This window comes from Micrasema longulum, unplaced genomic scaffold (assembly GCF_059751315.1).
Source record: "Micrasema longulum isolate JH-2025_06_02 unplaced genomic scaffold, ASM5975131v1 h1tg000039l, whole genome shotgun sequence".
Classification (NCBI taxonomy): domain Eukaryota; kingdom Metazoa; phylum Arthropoda; class Insecta; order Trichoptera; family Brachycentridae; genus Micrasema; species Micrasema longulum.
Genome location: NW_028277246.1, coordinates 456,555 through 472,720, shown reverse-complemented (window position 1 = coordinate 472,720; position 16,166 = coordinate 456,555). Strand labels below are relative to the sequence as shown.

General features: G+C 44.2%; 1 protein-coding gene and 1 non-coding gene across 2 annotated transcripts in view; one reads left to right on the top strand and one right to left on the bottom strand.

The window, feature by feature from the left end:
- The window catches only part of LOC148285374 (uncharacterized), a 74,277-nt gene extending 63,705 nt beyond the window's left edge, over window positions 1-10,572 (bottom strand). The window contains exons 1-2 of the mRNA XM_088226113.1: window positions 10,104-10,572; window positions 4,452-9,503 (exon numbers count right to left, since the gene is read on the bottom strand). Of these exons, the coding sequence (XP_088082239.1) occupies window positions 4,452-9,503; window positions 10,104-10,572 (5,521 nt within the window). The remainder of the gene's footprint in view (window positions 1-4,451; window positions 9,504-10,103) is intronic.
- Window positions 10,573-12,833: 2,261 nt separating this feature from the next.
- LOC148285373 (U5 spliceosomal RNA) lies at window positions 12,834-12,951 on the top strand. The gene has a single exon (XR_015822296.1). It is a non-coding gene; the product is annotated as a U5 spliceosomal RNA (small nuclear RNA).
- Window positions 12,952-16,166: the final 3,215 nt, after the last annotated feature.

Below are 16,166 nucleotides of genomic sequence, written 5' to 3'. Positions count from 1 at the left end.
CCAAATCCTATTATTTGACTACAACTAAACTACCCCATCTCTAATTCCGTGACAGCCATATTATACCATGCACGTGTAAAGTTACTGCAATGTGTAACAACGTTATCTAATATGTGATATCGTAATTTTATGCACGCAATTTACATAATTGCATATCGGATATTACCACCAGAAGGGACAAAATGCCGCTGGCTGAATTTCAAATTGTATTCTTTGACAAATCTACCTAAAACAGATAGAAACTATTTTTAAAACACCACATAGAAACGGGGCATTGGTTTCCTTTCGAGCCGATAATCTTAAGGAGACTAAAAAGTCACCAAACTCGATTGCTAAAAGATGCAATCGAGATCTACAAGTATCCCGACAAAATAAACAGAAATGGTGGGATGCGAGGGGCGAATCGTCTATACAAGTGATTATGAGCAGCTTACTATTAAATTTGACCATCCATAATAATATTTAACGGTAACTATATTAACAGGAAAACAAAGAAATAACTATTATTTCTGATAAATCATTGTTACCGTTTGCATGTTCCTCTAAATATAAATGAAAATATTTACTAAACGCGCCCAGCGCCAGCAATGAGCCAAGAAACGAAACGATTATTCCAGCTCATTTCTTCACATAAATAAGTACACTTTATTATTTTGAACATCTTAAACCCAATTGGGGGGTTTTCTCCGAGAGTATGCTTGCAGATTGTACAAATTATATGATGATGCTCGATTTGGAAAACAGTATTTCAAACATTATTTCCTAAGGGCTATTTTTCTTTGAGATGATACAGTTGACATATTATGACATATGACGACCATTCCTTTTATGCAGTCATATCGCGGGACATGTGGCGCTCGACACGGCTGTTTATGGAATTATTCATTTCTAGAACAACTATTGTCAAGTTGTGTCTTATCCATAAATACATTGCCTTAGTAACGGATATAAAAAAAAATTCATAGGCACGGGTCGTTCCTGATTCTGTCGCTTTAAACTTTAAACTGTGTCTCTGTCGCTTATAAATGTACATACAATGCTATTAATAAATAAATAAAATAATTTTAAAAATCACTCGCTTTATTTTTTCCCATTTATACGGGTATATATATAAAATTGTATTTTGCACATTACATAATTTGTGACATATTAATTAAATAAAAATATTTTTAAAAACATTTCCTTACTACATACAGAATCATCATCATTCCCTTTCCGCATCCTATGGTGCATAAAGTACTTCACTGGGACAGTAATCGCAGCGTATCTTAATATTTTTTGTTGATTGAAGATAAGATGATCAGTCTTAAGCTTCAGGTGTCAATCCAGGGTCTATGAAATATTCTTGTCTAAAAATATTTTTTGAAATAATTATTTCATGTCGTGAATTGAACCCGACGCCTCTTCGTGTCCGCCTCGTGGCGGCCTCCGCGGTGTAGTGGTCAAGATGCTTCACTCACACCCGGAAGGTTCCAGGTTCGATTCCCGGTGAAAACACAAAAATTAAATGTTACTTTTCTCAAGCTTCGGTGTTCTGTGATGTCATTCACTACCGCAATGAGGAATTAAGAGTCGTTTTTTAATTTTTTAAATTTTTTAATAGACTATTAAACTAAGCTTTTTTACATATCGTATTATCAGTGCTATGATTTTTTGAAGTTTTGTATTTCTGAAATAACTCCGCGTGTGACGTCAGAGATTGTTCTCTGATAGTTCTTCCCATCGGTTTGTTTACGGTAAGCCAACCAGATATCCTTCACAGTGGTTACATCATTGTTTTGTTCATATGAACCAGTGACGTCATTTAAAGTACTGCGTTTTTATTATTTTTTTCGTACATTTTCAAGAAACTTTGCCGTACAGTTTAATGTTTTTATTTTTACCGCGAGTAAAAAAAAAATTAATTTCCAATTTCCTGTAGGGCTAAAGTACCTCATTGGGCTTCTTAGCCTGTTGTGGTGCAAAAAAAAAAAAATCGCAATACAATACAATGGTCAGCGAGTTCGCCTACCATATAAGACAAACAGAATTTTAAAAATGTTTATGGTCATAGAAATTCAAGCATAAAACGGTAAATATTTTTTTGTTTTCACACTTGTGTGCAATATTCGCTTTGAAAACTACCCTTTTGTGAGCGTAGCATCATAGGGTGGTTATTACTCAAGGCACGCACCTCACATTACCGCGTTAGTCATTTCCCGCACCACTCCTAACGTTTCTCGGGAATAAAGCCCCTTATTGATACACGAACCTTTGAATAAGACGAAGGACCGGGGAAATGAAGATAGAAAGGAGATGCCTAATAAAGACTAAATGAGGGATAGAAATGTAAAAAATAAAAATAAAATAAACTCTGGAAAAGGACTATTTTACGAACAATTTTGTGGTTTCGTAGTATTGTATCGTCCTCCTAATACATTATTTTAATTAAAATATGTTGTTTATGTTTGAAGCATCAACTTTGTGGTCAAAAATTTTAACTAATGTTAATTAATATTAGTATTTAACTACTAACCGACTTTTTTAGTCTACCGGTTTCGAGATTTTAGAGGTTAAATAATCACTTAACTTTTCAGTATTTTATTTTATTTTATTTGGAAAACCAACAGTTCTACATACATATTTATAGTAAACAAACAGATATAGTGTATAAACTCCGAACCAATAACAGATTTCCACGAAGTATACAAAGTTACTAAAGAAAATATTTTACATAGTAAATAAATACATATAAGTTTATACGTATGAAAATGTTATTTTCATGTACTCGTAAATATTTTTAAATAATCTTTTTTTTTTTGTTGAGAACAGTAAGTTATTGTTGATTGGACGGGATTAGGACAAGGACGCTTGAAGAGAGAATAAGGAGGGGAAGGGAGATGTACATATTGTATATGTATATAAAATCAATATATTGCTGCTCTTACTATAATGTGTCATTAATTTTAAAGACGTTTTTCAATTGACTTAAATTTATTGTCTTATTTAAAGGTTCTTTAAAGATTCTTTTCATCGTTTCTTTGAATCCCTTAAAATATGTATATGTGTATTTATGTTTTTCTTTTTTAAAAAATGTTATTATTTTTATTTTTTATTTTTACATCTGAGCATGTTTTTCATTCTTTATTTTAATTCTAACCTTTTAATTACTTTTACAAATTTTCTTCATTTTTTTTACTTTGATTTTAATTATAAAACAACTTCTATTTATGTTTTTTTTCCTTCTCTTTTTTGTACTTTAATTAATACTTACATATAATTACTTTATAATATGGAAACTTCACTGGTCTATTAGAGTTTAGTATAACTGTGTAAAATATAAAACTATGTAACTGTACTGTGTGTTTCCTAAATAAAAGATAATAAAATTTAAAAAAAAAATTGTGTGTCCCACATTTTCAAATAAAAATTAACCAATCAGGTAACCCCACCTCTACCCCCCCTCTATCACAATTCCCTACCAATTCTTTAAAATGGGATTTTTTTTTAAAGCTTAATGAATGTTTGGACTTGGTGGTGTTCGCATTTCTATAAATCTGCATGTGATTTTTGTATTTTTGGAAATACTATATATATATTAAGGTGATGGTGAAGGTGGAAGTGTATTTTAGTATTTGCATGTTGGCGTAGTGAGTGTCCTAACGAAGAGACGGGTACCTCTCGCAACCGGTAGACTAAAAAAGTCGGTAAGTTTTTATTATTTACTAACTGTAACGTACGCGTTACCACGATGAAAGTTTCGCCGGTTCGTCACCCGCGTCTGCCGCAGTCAAGCTTCCCGGCGTAAGTGGGAAGCCGCCCTCCCAGACAGAGCCAAAGACAAAGTCGGAAGGTAGGAGCACAGCTGCGCCGACCGCAAGTCAACCTCAATAGCCCTGAAAAGGACTTTCCACCCGGTCCAAGTGGTGCAGAGAGGCGAAGGCAGTCAGCAGGCAGAGCGGAGCGAAGAGCGAAGTGCAGGAAGGCGAACAGGACGGAGAACGGAATAAAACACGTGTGAACTGTTCAGAGTTAGGAACTCAACTGATTTAATATTTCTAATTGACCGCCTTATAAAGCGGTGCGCGTCGGGCTCCGTGAGTCGGCCATCCCACCCGCGCCGGCTGCCTCGGAGTGGTGGGGGTAATCTTTCCCCGCCACTCGCTACATGCCGCCGGCCGCAGGTGGCGTAAATACGGGCGCTCAATGCCCGTACGGGCCATTTCGTCGGCAGCCGCGACGCGCGCAACATGACATTTACATAATATATTTTTGTACATTTTATTCATTTTAACCTAGCTATTTTTCCCCGGTAATACTGAGGCCAGGCTCGAAAGTGACCATTTTATCTTTATTGAGAGCCCAGCCATCAGTTCTATACATTTACCGGGGATCCTTTCTAATTATTGTATTATTTTAATTTATTCGATTTTACGCGTCCGGAACACTCCCCCCGTGCAGCTAGTCTGTACTATTTTCCTGCTGGGCGCGTTGTTCCTCTTCCTTCATTAGTACGGCGATCTTCACCGCTGGTCTGGTGTAGGTGCCGTTGGTGGTCTGCACCTCGACGACTCGTACTTGTCCGTCAGCTGCTGGTTCTGCACGGGTGACTCTGCCGCGAGGCCAAGAATTCCGCGGCAGATTTGGGTCCATGATGAGCGCGAGGTCCCCGACCTGTATTGGAGGCGCGGGCTCGCGCCATTTCTTCCTGTGCGCCAAGGTGGGAAGATACTCCTTCAGCCATCGGCGCCAAAACATGTCGGCCATTTTCTGGGCGATCCTCCATTGCTTATGAAGGCAGGCCCCTTCTTCCTTTTTGTTATAATATGCCAGAGTTGGCTGTGTATTGGCTGACCCGAGCAAGAAGTGGTTCGGGGTCAGCGGTGCTTCGTCGTTGGGCTTGGTTGACACATGCGTGAGCGGGTGATTGTTCACGGTGTACTCTGCTTCAGCCAATATGGTTTTGAGGGTCTCCTCTCTTGGAGCCTGCTCGTTGAGGGTTGCGTGGAGGGCTCGTTTTACAGATCTCACGAGTCTTTCCCACGCTCCCCCCATATGAGGTGATGAGGGCGGAATGAATTTCCACTCAATTTTGCGAACTGTAAGTTCGGCGAGCATTCTGGGGTCCGCCAGGAGCTCGTCTACGGCCTGTTTCAGCTCTTTGTCCGCTCCCCTGAAGTTGGTAGCGTTGTCCGAGTATAACGCGTGTGGGCAGCCTCTGCGGGCGGCCATCCTTCTTATGGCCATTATGGCGGAGTCGCTTTCGAGGGACGACGCTAGCTCCAGGTGGATCGCGCGTGTGGTGAGGCAGGTGAACAGTGCCCCATAGCGCTTTTCTTTTCTTCGGCCGTTGGTGATCATCATCGGCCCGAAGAAGTCAAGCCCGCAGTGCGTGAACGGCGGCGTCCTGAAGGCCAGTCGGGCCTCAGGCAGTTGCCCCATCAGCGGGGGTTGGGGCCGGCTGCGCAGCATTTTACACAGCGGGCACCATCGTGTTATCTTCCTCACAGCCCCGCGGAGTCGCAGGATGAGGTAGCTGGCTCTCAGGTCGGCGATCGTCCTCTCGACTCCCGGGTGGCCACCCTTCCGGTGGCTGTGCGTGATCAGCAGCCGGGTGTATGGGCAGGTCCCGTCCATGATAGGCGGCGCGCTGCAGTCCTCTGCGAAGCTCTGTGCCGCTTGGATGCGCGTTCCCATCCGGATGACTCCCTCTTTGTCTAAGAAGGGTGCCGCTGCATGGAGGCGGCTGTGCGGCGGGATAGGCGCCTTTCGTCTCAGGAGCTCCAGCTCTTCTCCGAAAGCCGTCTCCTGGGACCGCTTCAGCAGCATGATTTCTGCGGCCCGTGTTTCTGAGGCGTGAAGTTCAAAGGTCCCCCCTGGGGACGGTAGGGACTCGTGGCGGCGGCATCGTGCGATGAGTCGCAGCACCCATGCCGTCGCCCTGACGAGTCGGGTCCACGACGAGAAGCGCTGCACCTGGGGTAGGGCCTCCGTCCGTCTGATGTGGCCCACGAAGTGGCGGGGTTGTTTCCGCTCCAGCGTCTTCTCGTCCGGTTGTTGTAGTAACTTCTTCTCTTTCGGCCAGTCGGCTTCCCCTTTTCTCAGGAAGCCGGGGCCTCCGAACCATAGTCCCGACCTCGCAAGGTCGGGTGGGCCCTTGTCGCGGGTCCCTATGTCGGCTGGGTTGTCCTTGGTGGGGACCCATTTCCAGTCCCGTACGTCTGTGAGCTCGTCAATCTCGCCCAGCCTGTTTGCGACGAACGTGCTGTACCGCAGTGGGTCGGTTCGCAGCCAACACAGGACCGTGCTCGAGTCCGTCCAGAACACGGTTTGGGTGATGAGAGCTCGACTCTCTTTTTTTATGGTGGCGGCCATCCTTGCCGCTAGTAGCGCTGCCTGGAGTTCTAGTCTAGGCACTGACAGAGGCTTTAGGGGGGCCACCTTGCACTTCGCCATTGCGAAACTTGTGGTGTCGGCCCCCACAAAGTATGCCACTGTGCAGCATGCCTGCTCTGACGCGTCGCAGAACACGTGCAGTGTCACGGGTTCTTTCTGCCCTTGCAGCGAGCATCTCGGTATTGTACAGCCGTTCGCTGCCAGCAGGTCGCGCCATTCCAACCACTTTTCGGCGTGGTCCGGTTGCAGCGGTTGGTCCCAACCTGTGTTTGTCCTCCAGATGGCTTGCAGCAATATCTTCGCCCGTATCGTGAGGCACGCAATGAAGCCTACTGGGTCGAAGATACTCATGGCGGCGCTCAACATGCCGCGCTTGGTGGGTCGCTCCGGGATGGCTGCACTTTCGGCTCCGTGCCGAAATATAAATAGGTCGCTCTTGGGATCCCATACGATCCCGAGGACCCGCTCCGTCATTACTTCTTCCCCTATGGTGACTGCTGTATTGGCCCGGTCGTCGGCCTTTACTTCTTCCAGGACATCTGGTTTGTTTGAAGCCCACCCGGTGAGCCGGAACCCGCCATTGCCGAGTACGAGGGTAACATCTCGTACCAGGCTTGCAGCTGTTTCTTCGCTGTCTGTGGCGTCTAGGTAGTCATCCATGTACATATTGTGCTCGATCGCCTCTGCTGCGGCGGGAAATTCTTTCGCGTGTGCTCGTGCGACTGTGTTTCGCACGAATTGCGCGCTGCTGGGTGAGCACTTCGCTCCAAACATCATGGACGCGAAGACAAACGTGTCGGGCTCCTGCCCGTCCTGCGTCCGCCATAGGAACCGCTGCGATTGCTGGTCGGCTTCCCGGATTCTTATCCGCAGGAACATCTCCCGTATGTCGGCCGCGATGGCTACTCGTCCCTCTCTGAAGCGGATCACGTTTCCGAGGAGGGATGAAAGCAGGTCAGGTCCCGTCAGTAGATGGTCGTTCAACGCCGTCCTCTGGAACTGGGCGGCGGCGTCGAACACGACCCTTATCTTGCCAGGCTTGTTGGGGTTTGTCACCGCGAAGTGGGGCAGGTACCATTTGCGCGAATGGTGGGCGTCTACCTCCTCGCGGCTTAGTTTGACGGCGTATCCCTTTTCAATGTAGTCCGCCATCTTGGCGCGATATGCGATCGCCAGTATCGGATCCTTCCGTAGTTTATTTTCCAGGGAGTGCAGCCGCTTCATGGCTGCTTGCCGGTTGCAGGGCAAAGAATCCCCGTCTTTCGCCCACAGTAAACCGGTCTCCCATCGTCCGGATGGTAGTTGTGTGGTTGAGCTGCTCATGAGCTCCGCCGCTCGCACATCTGCGGCGCGGCAACGTTCCAGGGTGGTTACACCTAGCGAGTCAACGGCGAAGCTCTTCTTTACCAGTTCCGCTAAGTCCCTTTCACCCTGGCCGTCTGGGGGTAATTCAAAGGCGGGGTGCACAGCCCCGCCGTAGGTGACGGCTCCTAGGGCCGTCTCGATGGTTAGCCGCCCGTCCTCTTGTAGGACTGGCGGGCCTGTAGATACCATTAGGGTGGCGTAATCAAGACCGATTAACATCTTCGGCTTGATGCCTGGCCCGTGTGTCTTGGTGCTCTTTCGGTTGCGGTGCGGCAGATCCATGACCCGCACCGTCTGTGCCTGGACACCAAATTCTTTGTTTCCTTTAACGAGGATTACGGATACACGCTGTGATTGTAGCGTGTCCGTGTTCCCACTGGCACCGATGAGTCTCAACTCCTCGCAGGCCCCGGTGGCGCCCACTGCACGGGCGACATCCTCCTCGAGGAGAGTTACCGATGAACCCTCGTCTAGTAGTGCGTGGATCTCCATTGACCCACGCGGGCCCTTCAAGGTTACTGGCACTACCTTGAAGGTCACTGGGACTTCCGTTCGCCTTGTCAATAAGACTTGCTCGTTCGGCGTACTGTCCACTCTCTCGCGGTGTAGCGACCGATGATGCCGCCCGTGGCACTCGTCGCACTTCGCCGCTTCACAGGTGGTCGTTTTGTGTCCCGGTTCCAGGCATCCGTAGCACACGAACTTGGCACGCACAATTGTCCACCTCTCCTCTACCGTTTTCCGGAGAAACTTCCGGCATTGTCCGAATGCGTGTCCACTCATGTCGCAGAACAGGCATTTTTTGTCCTGAGTGAGAAACACGTGCCTTTCTTGGGTACGCCTTTTCTCCACTCGGGCGGGTTCCGTGCTGATCCCGATGCAACCCGCATTCGGTATTGCACCGGTCAGTCTCGCTAGCCACAGTGCCAGATCCCTGGGGGTAGCTTTCCTCACGGTATCCGCTCGTGACATAATCCACATCATCCTCTCGACTCGTGGCAGCTTCTGAGTCATCTCGGACAGAAGCTTCGGGGAGGAGAGGTGGCTTCCATCGAGGCCCTCTACGGTCGATACGACGTTTCTTATCGCGACCGCGTAGTCCGTCAGGGCCTCCAGGGATGCGTTGTCGGCCAGTTTAGGGAGTTTTCTTATCCGCTCCAGTACTCTGTCCACGACGATCTCCGGGTGTCCAAAGGCGGCCTCTAACATCTTCACAATGTCCGGCACATTTCGGGGATCTACCAGCAAAGACGACACTGTGGCCTTGGCCCGTCCTGTGAGGGCTCGTTGCAGACGGAGAATGTTCTCCGCGTTTGTAAGGGAGCACATCTGTGTCGATTGATCAAATTGCGCCTTAAATATTCGCCATTCTAGCGGGTCGCCGGAGAATTGCGGTAGATCCCTAGCGCCGGTTTGCCTCGCCATGAACGTGTGCCACTCCGGCGGCTGTCTGTATTTCGTCACAGGCTCGCCGGTGGCACCCGGCGGCATGTATTCCGTGGGTAGCCCCTCTTGTACCCACGCGCTCACCGGGTCACGAAACTCGTAGCCCCCCAGTGGTATAGTACGTGCCGCTACGGGCTCGCCTGGCCCGGCGGCGTAGCGTACGTCGGCGTCCTCCCTTCGGCTGTGTGCGGGTGGCGCCTCATTGTCCCGATGCCGCTCATTGTAGCGGCCTTGTAAATGTGCGTTTGTCGCTCCGGCGTAGGCCGGCTCAGCGGCGTAGCGTGTGTTGGCGGGCTCCTTCATCCTGGAGTCCGTCTCTGCGACCGGGTGCCTCCGTGGCACCCCGTCTCTCACCCGGCCGCTGTCGTAGTGGCTCGGCGGAAATGTGTACGCCGCTCCGGTGTCCTCCGGATCAGCGGCGTAGCGTGTGTTGGCGGCCTCCTTCGTCCTGGAGTCCGCCTCTGCGACCGGGTGCCTCCGTGGCACCCCGTCTCTCACCCGGCCGCTGTCGTAGTGGCTCGGCGGAAGTGTGTACGCCGCTCCGGTGTCCTCCGGATCAGCGGCGTAGCGTGCGGTGGCGGCCTCCCTTGCTCTGAAGGCTGCTTCCGTGTCGGCGACAGGGCGCTTCCATGCGGCCCCGTCTCTCACCCGGCCGCTGTCGTAGTGGCTCGGTGGATGGATGTACGCCGCTCCGGTGTCCTCCGGATCAGCGGCGTAGCGTGTGGTGTGGCGTGCGGCGGCGGCCTCCCTTGTGCTGAAGGCTGCTTCCGCGTCGGTGACAGGGCGCTTCCAAGCGGCCCCGTCTCTCGCCCGGCTGCTGTCGTAGTGGCTCGGCTGCTGGATGTACGCCGCTCCGGTATCCTCCGGATCAGCGGCGTAGCGTGCGGCGTGGCGTGCGGCGGCAGCCTCCCTCGTACTGAGGGCTGCGTCGGTCCTAGACGCGTCTGACGTCAGCGGCAGCGGCTTGTGAGCCGGTTCCGACGTCCCGTGCGATGTGAGGTCCCTCTCGATGGTGGGCGTGAGGGGGGTTGCCATGTCTCGTCTGGCGTCCTCTCTCGCGTTGGCGGCCTTCAGCGCGGCGATGATCTCGTTGAGGCTGCTCACCTGCCTCTCGTGATGCGCCTCGCGTTCCTCCATCTGTCGGCGAAATGTCGCCGATGAGATGGACCGCTCCGAGGGTGCGGATCCCTCGTCCGAGTCCTTTTGTTCCTCCAGAAGTCCTTGATGAGGCTCCTCCTGGCAGTCGTGTGAAGGCCCTGGCTGGGGCTCCTCCTGATGTGCTCGTACAGACCCCGGTTGGGGCTCCTGAAGCTCCTCTTCGTGCTCCGTGCCGGCGTCTCGACGCGTTCCCGAACGCGTCGACACAGGCGATCTGTTGACCGGCATGCTGTAGGTGTGTTGTAGACTGGAGACCACTGGCGACGATCCTTAGCTCCGAAGGACCAAATGTAACGTACGCGTTACCACGATGAAAGTTTCGCCGGTTCGTCACCCGCGTCTGCCGCAGTCAAGCTTCCCGGCGTAAGTGGGAAGCCGCCCTCCCAGACAGAGCCAAAGACAAAGTCGGAAGGTAGGAGCACAGCTGCGCCGACCGCAAGTCAACCTCAATAGCCCTGAAAAGGACTTTCCACCCGGTCCAAGTGGTGCAGAGAGGCGAAGGCAGTCAGCAGGCAGAGCGGAGCGAAGAGCGAAGTGCAGGAAGGCGAACAGGACGGAGAACGGAATAAAACACGTGTGAACTGTTCAGAGTTAGGAACTCAACTGATTTAATATTTCTAATTGACCGCCTTATAAAGCGGTGCGCGTCGGGCTCCGTGAGTCGGCCATCCCACCCGCGCCGGCTGCCTCGGAGTGGTGGGGGTAATCTTTCCCCGCCACTCGCTACATGCCGCCGGCCGCAGGTGGCGTAAATACGGGCGCTCAATGCCCGTACGGGCCATTTCGTCGGCAGCCGCGACGCGCGCAACATGACATTTACATAATATATTTTTGTACATTTTATTCATTTTAACCTAGCTATTTTTCCCCGGTAATACTGAGGCCAGGCTCGAAAGTGACCATTTTATCTTTATTGAGAGCCCAGCCATCAGTTCTATACATTTACCGGGGATCCTTTCTAATTATTGTATTATTTTAATTTATTCGATTTTACGCGTCCGGAACACTAACATTAATTAAAATCTTTTGTGTTTGGAACAATATATATATTTTTTTAAAATACAACTCTTTTTTTAGTGGGTGTTTTTGAAATGAAGAAAAATGGTTAGTTGAATAGGGAAAAATCACGTACTAAGAATACTAATAAAAACATGTGAAATGAACTTGAAATTAATTGGTTTTAAGAAAAAGTCAATTTGAATATTGTAGAAAAAAGTTTTCGTACATAACATATAAAATAAAATAGTTAAAAATGTGTTTACACAAAAACCCGATATCTTTGGCTTTAAAGGTTGTGACGTCAAGATTTGTGACGACATCCTATTTAAATTTAAATGGTGGAATATAAAGTTTAAAAATTTCAAAATGTTCAAAAATCAAATTGTACACTAAAAAGTACACAAAAGGCATGCAGAACTGTTCGTTTTCCTAAAAAAATATATTTATTTGGTCAACGACTGGTCGTGAGCCATTTAAATGCCTAGACTTCCATAAAACTTCTTGAAAATATTTTCCCTTCTGTTTTTCTTTAGCACCACAGCCCACCACAACAATTACAGTTGTGAACAGCACAGAACACCCAGGCTTGGGAAAAGTCCCTCTGAATTTTTGTGTTCTCACCGAAAATCGAACCTTTTGGAATAAATTATGATCTCAATAACTCCATTGGGAGTGAAGCCAGCCTGTTTATGGACATTTGAACATATTCAAAACATTGTTTATTCAACTTACTAGCATAAAAAAAAGTATAAATATTTAGAAGTGTTTTCAGGCGACATCTTTTAGGTGAAATCATTCAGCCAGATGAATCTAACTTACATCAATAAAGTTTTCAGCTCTTTTACTTCACATACAAAAGGCAACAGATGGAAGAGGTGAGGAAATGTAGATGTTTACACATAGGCAGATTGGTGAATGTTACACAGTGGGCAAATAGGCCACTCTAACCAGCCAATGACAGGTCATAAGCCCCGTGAATGCCAATACTTCTCCAATCCCTTCTCCTTTTTTTCTTTGCAACACATTTAAATAAGTAAAAAAAAAAAAGTCTTTTCTAGTATATTTATGTTTAAAAAAAATAAATTGCATATTTTTTATTGTTTTTATATTTATATTTTTTATTCATTGAAATCTAGATATTTGCAATAAAGTTATAACAAAATAGGATTTTGTTGTTGATGCAGGGGAGCTCCGACACCGGTTGTAAGTGAGAGATTGATTGAAGACTGATTATTTTACCGTCATATAACAAACATGATCAAGATACGCTACAGCAGACATACCATTGCAATGCCCTTTGCTCCTTTGGGTGAGGAAGGGGAATGATAGTGATGGTGAACATAAATAATATAATAGTAATCATTGTTATGGATGACTCTTATTTGGCGTTTAGTTTGTATTTATTTCAACAGATGGCAGCACTAGCGTTGGCAGCGCGCTCATGAAACTCTACATGGATAAGATATAAGGTCTTGAAAACCTCATATAGTTTACTCTGGTTTCCTTTCAATACGAATAAATCTTTCGCCTTTTACTAAAGATTTCCGTGGAAGGGAACACTCAAATGAGTCTATAACCAATTTTTTGTCCCCCGCTTTATTGCGGGGCCTAAGTATTATATAAAACGGCTGGAGTGGGTTCAATTCTGCATCAGCACGGAGGGTAGGATTGAGGCTTTACTCTGAATGCGTAACGAAATCGGTGCGAGATTTAGATGTTAATGGTACAGTAAGGTTAATTCTATGTTCTGCTGAAAACTGTTGATGCCAAAAACGGTATTTCTCAATTAGAGTTAGAGGTTGACCAGCCTTACGTGGCAGTTGACTAATTTTATAACTAAAATCCCTTACTTTTTTGGCATATTTCATTCATGATACTGAAACATTAAATCTATGGCGATCTCTGTACATAATTATGGAGTAGCAATTTGATCACTGAATTTATAAAAACATTTTTCTACGTGACTTTTTTAACCGGATGGGTCTGATCTAGTAGAAATATTTGAACGTACACAAAATATCGCTTTTAGTTTTTTATTTAGCTATTTTTTCAACTAAGGGATTTGTTCCCGCAAAACCTTTTGACGAGTTGATCGCCTTTTTTCACGGAAGGTTTAATCCCTGTTGGATGTAGAAACGCCTATGATTTATTCACTAAAACCCTTCTAGAAAACCCTCACACTTGGGGGTAAATAAGAAACCTACTTTACTCACTGGGGGGTGCGAATTTCAGGTTTCCAAGGAAGTATTTTTGCTGTTAGTAAACCGCTAGCGCTCTATTACCTTCTTTGATATTTAATTTAAGATATTCAACAGTAATATTAGTTTCGTGTCCGAGAGGAACGAGAAATACAGTTTTGTGTGTGAAATTTAGTCCGTCTCGCGGTGTGCTAGTTTTTTTATTTTATTTAGTTTTTCTGGATTATGTTCGAAGCACTAACTTTGTGATTTTCTATGTAATGATGTAAAAAAATATCAATTTAGTTTAAACTGAATGTTTTAAAACCAATCGCGAATAAAAATATATATTTAGTGATTTTAACTCTAATGCGGCTGTGGTGTACCTAACACGAGTAAACATAGGATACAATATTTGATATATCTCCTTTATTTATTAAATGGCATTTTGGACTCTCCTGACTTGCTAAATATGATTCAATTCCGAATACCTGTTAGGACTACTAGACAAAATGTGGCATTTCATATGAATATTACTACTACTAATTATGCTATTAATTCACCTATTCCAAGATTGCACAGTCAAGGGAACCAGATCAGTTGTATTGACATTTTTCACATTAGCCAAATGAAGTTTAAATTTGCTAATGATAAAATAGTTTAGGATTCTGAAAAAAAATGTATAAATAAATACATATCAAATATAAATATAAACGTATGACTAGACATTTGATTTTTAATTTATTCCTTTAAGTTTTTTTATTTTTTATTATATTTTATTTTTAAAACGGTTGAGAACCCCTGAGCTCTTAGCAAGAGACAGTTAGTATTTTACCTAACGCATTCAATATACATTTCAACAATACCAACAAATTATTAATTTATGATTTTTGATATTTCAAATATACCGCGTTATCTTTATTTTTATTTTTATTGTTTTTTTACCAAAGCATGTTAAGTATAAAATCGCAAAGTTAAATATGATCATAAAGTAAATGTATCAAACAACTGTGTAATACCTATGTATAGATTTTTTTTTTTCAATAAATTTCATAAAAAGTACATGTTTTTGTAAAATTCTAAACATATCTACTTTTATTCATCTGGTAAATATTATCACTGTAACTTTCCAAAAAAGAGACTAACTCTTGTGCTTGGAGAGTGACTTACACTGTTTTAGTTGTTTATTTATTGGAGTTTATATCATTTTAAATACGAGTACATGAGAAAGAAAAATAAAAACATAGGATATATCTTAAGAAAAAACATAAAACAATAAAACATTCATACTAATTAAAATTTAATGTTATTTTTGCACGTGTTAAAAAAAATTCTTTAGATTAACTACAAATTTATTTATTTTTCATAGTTTTTAATTCACTGGGAAGATTTTTTACACCTTTGAAGACAAAGCTATTTTGACCATGACTTGTATGAAATTTAGGAATTTTAATATTATGTTGGTATCTGAGTGACTTATTCATATATATTGTTCTTTTATTATTTGTTATATTATACTGTTATGTTAAATGTATTTATGTTTATGTTTATAAAATACATTTGTGCCGTGTACACTAATATAAAATAAAAATATAATGAGCATTTTCTTGTTGCTAGGAATATTTTCTCGCAATTTTAGATTGTAACATTTAGATACTCAACAACTTCGCGCTCAGGGCTGGGCGTAAAATATAGTTCCTCCCCAACCGTAGATTAAAATTTAAAAATAAGTTGTTAATTGGTTGTTAATAAAACAACAAATGTTTTTGATATAATAGAATCCTCTCTTACAGTTTACAGTACACCGCCAACACATGTTTCAATAATTAGTCCCACTCTGTTCCATTTAAATATTGCATATTGTATCTCTTTCAACTTATTTTTTAAATGTACCTACACTTAAGATAATATTTAGTTGTATATAAATTATCCTTACAATTAATATTCACCAGTCTGAAGATGCTCATTAGAGCGTGAAAGCGCTAATTGGTCAAACAAATAAGTGGAAGTTTAACAAGTACTTTTAAAATTATAACTTATATGTAAATTAACATATTACAACAGAGATGAAGAACATTTTAGAGAAGGTAATATAGAAGTCTAGGCATCTACAGGGCTTATGACCTGTCATTGGCTGGTTTAAGTGGCCACTTTACACACTGTGTAACGTTCACCATTCTGCCCATATTCGAATTATTTCTAATGGTATTACATACAAAATGATAAATCGAGCGTGATTATGTAAAAAAATGTAAAATACAATTAATGTAAAAAAGTTAAAAAAAAACAGGCGTTGCCGTAGGTTAATACGTTGTGTAGGTGAAATAATTCAATTAGATGAATCTCACTCGCATAAATAAAGGTTTCAGCTCTTTAACTTCTCAAACATCAACATATAAAAGAATTTAAGTAATATAGATGTTCAAATATGGGCAGAATGGTGAATGTTACACAGTGTGTAAAGTGGCCACTTAAACCAGCCAATGACAGGTCATAAGCCCTGTAGATGCCTAGACTTCTATATTACCTTCTTTAAAATGTTCTTGATCTCTGTTGTAATATGTTAAAAAAGTGAATTGAACGGGACTGTAGCGTCTCAAAAAATGAATTAATACGGACCAAAATGGACACCAAGTCGTTGGAATA